The following is a 10,190-nucleotide window of genomic DNA, read 5'->3' on the forward strand; positions in this document are numbered from 1 at the left end:
CAGAAAGCTTTTGATAAAGTCCCACATAAGAGGTTAGTGTGCAAAATTAAAGCACATGGGATTGGGAGTAATATATTGGCATGGATTGAGAATTAGTTAGCAGACAGGAAACTGAGAGTAGGAATAAATGGGTCTTTTTTGGAATGGCAGGCAGTGACTAGTGGGGTACCGCAGTGATCAGTGCTTGGGGCCCAGCTATTCACAATACATATCAATGGTTTGGAAGATGGAACCAAATATAATATTTTCAAGTTTGCTGACGACACAAAACTAGGTGTGAGTGGTGATTAAGATGTAAGGAGGCTTCAAGGCGATTTGGATAAATTGAGTGAGTGGGAAAATGCATGGCACATGCAGTATAATGTGGATAAGTGTGAAGCTATCCACGTCAGTAGGAAAAAGGGGTCGTGTCTGAGGTGAGGTATCAACAATGGCCAAGACTGCCAACACTGTGTATATTAACACAATTTTGATAATGCTGAATTAGTATAGGCTGAAAGTGTACAACAACAGAAATGAAATGCTATTGAATTAAACAAGCAGTTTTCTTGAATCCCTTCTGGTTCCAATACAACTTGCGTTTATACAGCCCTTTTCAAAGAGGGATTGAAAATCTAGTGTTCTATCCTTCAGCGCCTGGCTATCTGAGTTAATAATTACCGGTACAGCAAAATTACTGCACTGGTATCAAAAAATTAGCTACAAATATTCAACCAAAAATAATATGGCATGTAGTTTTAATTAATTGACCAAATAGTTAAGGTGCTCAAAGCTCCTTGATGTGCTACGAATTTCTCATCTTATCACTATACTAGTTCATTAAAGTTAGCTGACTAATTATTAATAGCAATGGAGTGTTTGCATTTATATGTGTTAAATTGATTGACCAAATTTACTGAAAATGTCTTTAAAATCTATACATTTACTTGGAGTCTATTTTATTTGATGTCACGAAGCACAATCTGTTTCAAAATAACTCCATGTATATACAGTTATTACTAACCGGAAAAGATCTTGGAAGCTCATCCATCCCTCTCTGTGTTTATGTGATATAGTCACCTTTGCTTTGAGAGAAGGGCACTTGGATGCCACTGATTCTACAGCATCTGCCAGGCTGTCATTTGTAATGATGCATTTTGCTTTGGAGGCCTGCAGTCTGTGACATATGTCTGTGGCTGTTAGCAGGCTTGTGCCAGGAATCAGTACAGTACCTAATCAGAGCATGAACAAAAAGATCAATGCCTAAATATTTGTAGAGACTTAACTATTGAAGCTAATTGGAACTAATTTATCAATTCAGTTTTAAAATGTTTTAAAGAAACAAACTTGATTTGTATTATTCATGAAGCAAAATAGTGAGCACGCTGGAAATCTGTAAAATAAGCTGGAAATCTGTAAAATAAGCTGAAAATGCTGGAAATACTCAGCAGACCAAGCACCATCTGTGCAGAGTGAAAGAATTAAGGGTTCAGATCTCTAACTTTCCGTCAGAACTGGAAAACATTACAGATATAACAAGTTTTGATCAGGTACGGGTGCAGGGAAGAAGGGAGGGTAGCAAAGAACAAATGGGAAGGCCTGTGATCGGGTGGAAGCAGGAGTGATTTAATGAATCATTACCAGCAGCTGTGATCTGAAAAGATTGAGAGCAGAGATTATCATTTGAAATTGCTGAGCTCCATGTTGTGTCCAGGAGGCTTAAGGGCCTGATCGAAAAATGAGGTGGCGTTTCTTAAGCTTCTGTTGAATTTTGTTGGAACTGTGCAGAAGGCCAAGGACAGAGAGATCAAAGTGGGAATGGTATGGAGAATTAAAATAGCAAGTGACCAGGAACTTAGGGTTGCACTTGTAAATTGAGTAGAGGTGTTCAGAAACACAGTCTACATCTGGTTGCCCAATGTAGACAAGACTGCATTTTGAGAAGCTAATAAAAGATACTAAATTGAAAGAAGTATAAGTAAATCACATGGAAAGAGTGTTTGGGGCCTGGGATATTGGGAAGTGTGGAGGTAAAAGGGCAAGTGTTGCACCTCCTGTACTTGGATGGGGAGGGTGCCATAGGAAGGAAGTAGGCCAAGGTATTGCAAAAGGAATGGGCAGAGGAGGGGAAGATGTGTTTGATGGTGGCATTGTGCTGGAGGTGACAGTAACTTCACTAACTCCAGTCGATGCAACCCCTTTCGACATTCAGAGGGGACCGTTCCCTTTTTGGCACTGGGAAGACAAAATGCAGATTAAGTGACTTCCTTGCTAAACATCTAAATTTAGTTCACAAGCGTGGCCCTAAGCTACTGATCCCTTGCCATTTTAATTCTCTGTTTCACTCCCATTCTGACCACTCCGTCTTGGCCTATACAATATTCCAATGAAACTCAATGAAAGCTCAAGAAACAGCATTTTATCTTTCAGTTAGACACATTAGGGCCTTTCAAACTCAACATCGATTTCAAGAATTTCAGATCATAACCACTGCTCCATTTTTCAGACAGCAGATGCTCTTTATGGCTCTACTGTTCGGTAAATATTGCCTGCTTTCCACCCTACTGTAGACCTTCACTTTTGTTCTTTTTTCTCCTCCCTCCTTTCCCTGCACCTGTACTTGCTTAAAACCTGTTACATCTGTAATGTTTTCCAATTCTAATGACGGTCACAGATCTGAAACATTGAGCAGGATTTTCCCTTCGTCGGGTGGGCGTGGCAGGCGGGCCGGGAATGGCTGCGAAATAGACCGCTGCCTGCGATTGGGCCCCAACCACGATTTCACACTGGCTGGCCAATTAATGGCCACTGAGAGTCTCAGTGCTGCTGGGGTGGGGGCGGGAGGAGCGCAAGCATTGAAGTCTGCGCATGTGCGAGGGAGCGCGCACTGAAAGCTCCCTGAAGGCACAGAGCTGCCTCAGGGAGCTAAGAGTTTTAAAATGAAAAATAAGGATTTTACAAATGATATAAACATGTCCCCACATGTGACTCAGTCACATGAAGAGGGGCATGTTAAAAATGAAGTTAAAAATTTTTCATTGTTTTTCTTATTTACTGTTGGAAACCTCATCCCGCCCATGGATGAGGTTTTGTAAAAAATGCAAAGGCCGTCTGGCCTATTAGCCCACCCGACAACCATAAGGTTGGATGGGCAGTGAGAAATGGCTTTCAATTACTTGCTTAATGGCCTTAATTGGCCTCTTGTTATGCTCCCAGCTAAGGTTACCCCTGGACAAGCCTGATCCCAGAGTGGAACCCGGCGTGATAGATCCTAACTTTTATTTGTTTGTTCAGATACGTGGAGAATAGCTACTGAACAGAGGCACAGGAGTCAGTTGATGAAATTATAACAAAAGAATAAAATATTTATTCAATGAAAAAAGATGAATTATATTATGATACTCCTCCACCCACAACTATACCTTTACAGGTGTATACATATTTGTGAGGACAACACAAGCTACAAAAACTATCTTATACTTTAATGTCCACAGTAAGTACACAGCCCATGTAAACCTTTGGCACCCTATGGTCAGACAAACCACACTCTGAAACCAAGTGACAGATGCCACCTCAAACAGATGCTATGGATCTCTCCTCAACTCCCCCCAGACGCTTGTCTCACCATGAGCCAACCAGTCTCACTGAATTCCGTCCTACACACGGGGATTTCCAATCTTCACCCTCCAAGACCTCACCTTGGAATCTTTTCCCAAACCGATGCTTTCTCTAAGATGCCTTCCACAAGGGTTCACCTCCAGGGTTTTGAACTCTCCTTCTGATGTTCTTCTTCCCTGGGTCATCACATGCATTCAAGCTGTCTTCCATGCACTCTCTTTCACCAACTTGGCGTTAACAGTATACCACTGCTTCGCGTGCCCATAGCAAATAGTTACAGACCTTTGATTGTCTCTTTGGGCCTTCTTGCCTCTTGCAAGCTGTTCTCACTTTAAATCTGCTTTCTGCAGCTTTTGTCTCTTTAAATCTGAAGCTTGGAGCCTTTCTTTCTGCCCCTCACTCTTAACTTCATTAGCAGGACCTTTTCCTAGGTTCCTGTCCTTCCTTTGACTAGAAGGTCTTCTTTGGACTTTCCCCACTTCCACTCTCCTGGATTTTTGGGGTTTTTCTTAGCTTGGGACTGCTATCTGTCCCTTCTAGGCTGCTTCTTCTTCACAGCTGTCTTCAAACCAACCAAACTCCACCAGCTTCTAAAACAAACTGCTGTTTCTCTTCTTCTGTGTGTGCCTCTGTGGGAGGGACCAGTTTTCTACTGTTGTGTTCTCCATAGGGGTCATAAAACTCCTCATTAGAAATGCAAGCACACTTTTAAAGTGAAACTAAAACTCCATTTGGCCTTTCTTGGCACACAGATACAGAAATGCAAATCAAACTTAAACTTTAAAGCTAAAACTCATTCCGAATACCCACATATACCAATATAACTTACTTAAACTATCTCTATTTCCTAAACCTCTTAATTGTCAGTGGGTGCGATGCTAACTGTTGCACACACCCACCGACTGAAATATCGTGCAAGTGCGCAATGATATCGGGATGCTTGCCTGATGTCATCGTGCATTATTTTACTCTCGATCAGGTTGGGTGTGTGCCCGCTCGTGGGATGAAAAATTCTGCCATTAAGTCTGCTTTCCTCTCCACAGGTGTTGCTTAGCCTGCTGAGTATTTCCAGAATTTTCTGTTTATATCTTGCAGTATTCAAAACAGGTTCTGTGGTACACTTATGTCTGTCTGCATGGCTTGCATTTCCACAAACAGGTCACTAGCCTAAAAAGCAAAGTCTGTACTGCATGAAGGGCACCACTCTACATCAAGCATGGCTGACCAGGTGATTCTCCTGCGTTATGAACAGACTTCTGGGGCCATCAAGTCCTGGAAAGGGGCTCAAGCCCTGAGCTTCCAGTTCAGAGGTGGGGACACTACCCACTGTGCCACAAGACCTTCAGTTTGCTGGTACTCGGCCTCATACCTGTAATTTTTATATTCCTCAGTCACCGAAGTATATCTTTATTGTGGATTGGAAAACAAATCAGCTGCCCAGAACTGGAAGTTCCCATGGAATCAATAAAACAGAAAAATCTATCACCAGGGCCTGGTTAACATGCTTTTTAAATTATTACAATTTCTATTTCATTTTTAACACATTTTTGTTGAAACAACAGCTTTGATGTCACTATCAATGCATAGCTTGCATGAGTAATTAAGTCTGATAAGTGGGAGGCTGATGAATTACGAATGTATTGGAAAGTACACAATCACTGAAGCATCCCCATATCAATGACTATTTCTACAGGCATTAATTCAGTTACAACAGACTGGGCTCAGTACCCATTTTGCCAATAATTGCATAGATTAAGCAAAAACAGTTCCAAATCTGCCAACTCAGAGAAATTTGTAGAAGTTAATCAAGAACTCCTAGCAAGGATTTGAGTTTTAAATGGGCTGCTTTGAGATAACATCTTGTGGAAGAAGAGAGAAAAACGTATTTTGTTAAACATCCATCTGAACAGTGATGTTGACGACCACATCTTTACCTGTTCTCATGCATGCTATGTTCACAAGCCACCATTCCGGAACCCGTGGCAGGATAACAATAACTCGATCAGTCAATTGTAGATCACAGGATCCTGACAGGATGTTGGCCACCCTCTTGGAGTAGACTTCAAGGTCCTGGAAGGTCCATTTCACCTCTTGCCCATGTTCACTCAACCACCAAAACGCAGGGTTTGAACCTCTGCTTCCAGCCTGTAGAAATACCAATAAAAATATCATCAGACAAGTAAAAACACCAAACCTCTATGCTTTTCCATAGAAAACACTGCATTTCAATGAATAAAACTTAGGGAAAACATATTCAGCATGTTCATCCTTTAAAAAAACTTAACCTACTTATAATTATTGGCACTGCCATAATCCAGCTTTTCATACCACAAATTCTGGGCAATGAAATGGTATCCAGGAAATGCCCTATTTCTAAAATATATGCAAGTTTTCACTTGAATTTCAATGAATACTTGTGTAGTTCTTCTGTTTCCTCAGCTAGTTCTCAACATCACACATTAAGGCATATACTATTTTAGAGTGGTTATAATTGGTAAGAGTCTTAGTGTTTTAAATGTTAAAACTCGCTTATTCTCTCTAGAGCACATAAACTGCACTGACCATTCAACTAATTGAAACATTTTGCCGAATCCATACACCATTCAAGTTTCACAGAAACCGGTTTTTACATCTAAAAATAAACTGTTTAGAGGAGGATTATAAAATACCTTTTCCATTTCACTCCACTTATCGAGGACATCACTTGCAAAATTGAAGTATTCTGGCAGTTGTGGCTTGTACTGCTGTTTGATAGATTCATAGTCTGTGAAATTCTGAGGGTTACTAGTCTTATTATTTAAGGAGAACGATCTGAATTGTGTCTTCAATATCCCGAAAGTTCTTATTCTGCAATTAGCCAGGAACGATGAATTGACACTCACTATTCGTAGCTTCAGTGTACTGAATGGAATCATTAGGACATTCATTTTACATCACGTGGAATAGGACAGCCAGTGCACACAATAAAACTAGAAAGACAAAGATTCATCAATGATAAATGTTTTGTATAAGAACTGAGCTCATAGAACAGAAGTAAATAATTAACCATGAAATCAATATGGTTCGATGATTTGCAACACTATATGGCCCACTTGTTGACTGATAGTCAAAGTTCAATCAGGATTAGCTTTTGTAGCTTGGTTCAAATTTGTTCATCTCAGCCAAGTAATGAAGTGCAGGAGCTGGTCTAGCAACAATGGGGAAAGAACTCCCAGAGCCTATTTTCAGCATTTCAGTAAGAATACAGACACATAAACTAACCATTTGTTTGAGCAGTCTCTGATTAGTTGGACATAAACATGGCCAGTTCAGAAAATAACAGTAAAATATATGAAATTCTGTTACGACCAGGCGAGGAGGGTACAAATGACTCCCCCATGATACCACCCCCAAATTTGACTGTAACAGGGTTTGTTGAAGGATTTAGAAGGATGAAGGTATTTTACTCAATGTCTTTGTTTAACCATTTATGTATGAATTGCAAAGAAACAAATCTGACAAGCTTTCTTGAGGTTTAAAGCAAAAAGGAGTTAGTTTTTGAGTTAAAAACCCACCCAGGTAAAGATAGCAAAATATTTGAAAATGTAAACACGTGCTTCTCGAACTTTCACAACCCACATTCATATGCACAAGGATGGAAAATTTACAAGTTATACTGTAGGTGGTTACTTTCTTAGCCAAATTAAAGTTCAATATTGAAAGGTAAAGAAATGGAGAGTTCACAGTTTGAGCCCTTGGCTGCGGCAATTTTTTCCCCAGAGTTCTTGAAGTTTCAGGAGTAGAGTTGAAGCCCATGTAAAACTGAAATTGCTGGAGAGAATTTCTTTTCAAAACTTAAAATGTATTTCCCAAAAGATTGATGAGTTTTGAATTTGAGGTTGCTTTGATGGAAAATTCTCTATGGTGGATTTTTAAACAGTAAGAGATAGGGTCTTAACTTGGGAGGGCTTTTCCAGATGACTCCCTTCTGTCTTTAGCAGCTTGTATTAGATTTCAAAATGGTTACTTTAGTCATATGACCTCTCCACATAATGATTTCAGAAGGTGTTTATTTATCTGATGTCTGAACCAATGAATTTTCCATTTATGAGACTAAGTGCGGAGGTGGGCGGTTTTGGCAGTGCTCACCCCCCTGTCTGGAATGGTGGAAACTCATGCTCAATTCCCTGCTTGGAAGTTCATTAATTATGCACAGGTGAGTATTGGGCCGAATCACCTGGTGGGTGGGGAGTTGATTCGTCTGCCCGCTGTCAGGGTCAAAAGTCCAGGTGTCATATTTAAATGGCAGTCCAATGCATAAATCGCATTCTCTCCAGCACACCTGTCTTCAGGACACATGCAGAGATGTCTTCCAGCTACAAGAAGTTGGCCAAAAGCCTCAAGAAGGAGGCAGCATCCCGCTTCACCCACCAGGCCCTCCAGGCCTTGATCAGAGGCGTGCAGATGCACAAGCATATTCTGTATCCCAGGGATGACTCCAGGAAGCACAGCAGCCTCACGTCTCCAGCCTGGGAGGCTGTCTCAGAGCAAGTCAGCGCGGCTGGTAACCGTGCCTGAAATGTCATCCAGTGCAGGAAGCGGATAAATGATCTCATCGCTCTGCCAGGCTAAGTCATTCTTCAACTCCCTCCAATATCAAACTCTCATCATGGCATCATGCATCAAATGGCTACTCTCTTCAGGGATCTCACACAACCATTAGCGGGGGACACATATCAACACTCATTCTCTCATGGAGACTTTCACATCACCAGCATCCCATCTATCATGTTGCTCACACTCCATCCTCTGGCCCTTCTGGGGAGGGCTCTCCACACACAGAGGACATGTATCTTACCCAACTTCTGCTCCATCCCTTCTCATCACATGCCTTTCTTTCTTCTCCATACAGGCCAAGCTGGAACACAACAGCCGCATAAGATCACAGACTGGGGGAGGTACGGCCGACATCATTGTCCTCACTGAGTTCGAGGGGGCTGCAGCCGAACTGGTGGGGGAGAACTGGGATAGTTGCTGTGGGGAAGGGGAGATCGGCCTCTCCCAGCAACCTGGCATGATCACATCTCCATCACTTCATCAAATCCTGACAACCACAGTAACTCACATGGAGTCTTATACACTCATGCTCATCAATTGAAATTCTATTTTCTATTTTCTAGGCACCAGCAGATTGAGCCCAACAAGGCAGCTGAGCACCAGTCCGTGTCCCCAGACCATGTCCGAAGAGGAAGCTCCAGACGAACCATCATGGCACTCACACGCTCTGTTCACCAGCTCAGAGACACAAATGGCAGTGAGGCACAGCTATAGATTAGGCTTGGGCTCACTTTCTGGAGAACACCTTACTGACACGATGCCGCAGCAGTTGGAGGCAGAGACATCCTAGCTCTCCGGCACTCGGAGGGCTGCTGTAGACCAGCCATCTGCTCAGTCTGAGTCAGATGATGAGCCTCTGGAAGCAGCACCAACTCAACGCTGGAGATGCAACGACAGGTGGCAGAACATCAGGCAGAGATTCAACAGTCGCCCAGCAGACTACAGCAAACAATGGAGGAGTCTGTTCCCGTTCTGTCTGATGTCATGGCTCCAACATGTAAGTGTCTTGAGGTCACAATGGGAAAGCTGGTGACCACCATGAAGACTCAGCTGTGCACTCCATGGCCCCACATCCTGGTGGGCACCATCAAGATGTAGGTGACATGAGGATGAGGCATCTTGGCCTCCCTCCAGGTGCGCCATCTCCTGCAGGAGTCAGGGCAGAGCCCTTGGGTACCCATAGGGAGGTGAGGGGACCTCCTCTCAGGACACTCCAAGGGTGTGCAGCCGCTCACAGTCCCTTCTGCCTGTGACCCCATTCACTCCAGCTGCTCAGGCCGCTGAAGCACTTCTGCCCCTGAGCAGGGGATCCTTATCAGGCTGGGGCACTCCAGGCCTCGGGCCACCAAAGGATGTCCGCCAAGGTCATTGCAGACATCAGGATGTAGCAGTCAGAGGCTACCTCCACTTCTGCTGCGCTTGTTGGGGCTATACCTAAGTGTAGCAATATGGTTAGCAAAGTTAGGAAATCTTGATGTCACTTTGGGTCATGGGTGTGCTAGAACTGTAAAGAAATTGCATTTTTGTGAATACATTTGATGGTTACGTGAATCTTTTGCATTGTGAATTTGTACGTTGGAATCCTCTTTTGTTGAGGTTTAGCCATCCTCTCACTCAGTGATAGTGTCCCACTGTGATACTAATATTAATTTGATGTCAACCTCAGTTGAACTAGTCTCCGCGCCCTTGTGTCATGTCAAGGAGATGTGTTTGAACCTTTATTTGAAGTGTGTGATGTAAGCATTTCCAACCCTTCTTCCTCAAGGAATAGCATTGAGTGAGGGCAGCTCATCAGCACTGATATTCTAGCAGCACTTGTGTCTCCTCAGTGGTAGTGGCAGAAGACAATACATGCACGGGAGCAGAAGATCCCTAGGCATGTCCACATCTTAGTCACGGCAATGTTTGCATCATTAGGTGGCAGCGAAGGCTTCAAGTCTTCTCTCGCATCTCTCTTGTTCCTCAGTGGATTCTCAGTTCCCAGATTGAGTGCACTC

The 10,190-nt window shown here is 42.9% G+C and overlaps 1 protein-coding gene across 2 annotated transcripts in view; it reads right to left on the reverse strand.

The window, feature by feature from the left end:
- LOC144690977 (acyl-coenzyme A synthetase ACSM3, mitochondrial-like) overlaps window positions 1-8,458 on the reverse strand; it is a 129,784-nt gene extending 121,326 nt beyond the window's left edge. For both annotated transcript variants that reach the window (XM_078558919.1, XM_078558918.1), the window contains exons 1-4: window positions 8,435-8,458; window positions 6,267-6,566; window positions 5,532-5,742; window positions 1,004-1,211 (exon numbers count right to left, since the gene is read on the reverse strand). In XM_078558919.1, coding sequence (XP_078415045.1) covers window positions 1,004-1,211; window positions 5,532-5,742; window positions 6,267-6,524 — 677 coding nt within the window. In that variant the 5' untranslated portion in view covers window positions 6,525-6,566; window positions 8,435-8,458. The remainder of the gene's footprint in view (window positions 1-1,003; window positions 1,212-5,531; window positions 5,743-6,266; window positions 6,567-8,434) is intronic.
- Between the last annotated feature and the right edge of the window lie 1,732 nt (window positions 8,459-10,190).

The sequence above is a fragment of the Cetorhinus maximus genome, chromosome 15, assembly GCF_964194155.1.
Source record: "Cetorhinus maximus chromosome 15, sCetMax3.hap1.1, whole genome shotgun sequence".
Classification (NCBI taxonomy): Eukaryota; Metazoa; Chordata; class Chondrichthyes; order Lamniformes; family Cetorhinidae; genus Cetorhinus; species Cetorhinus maximus.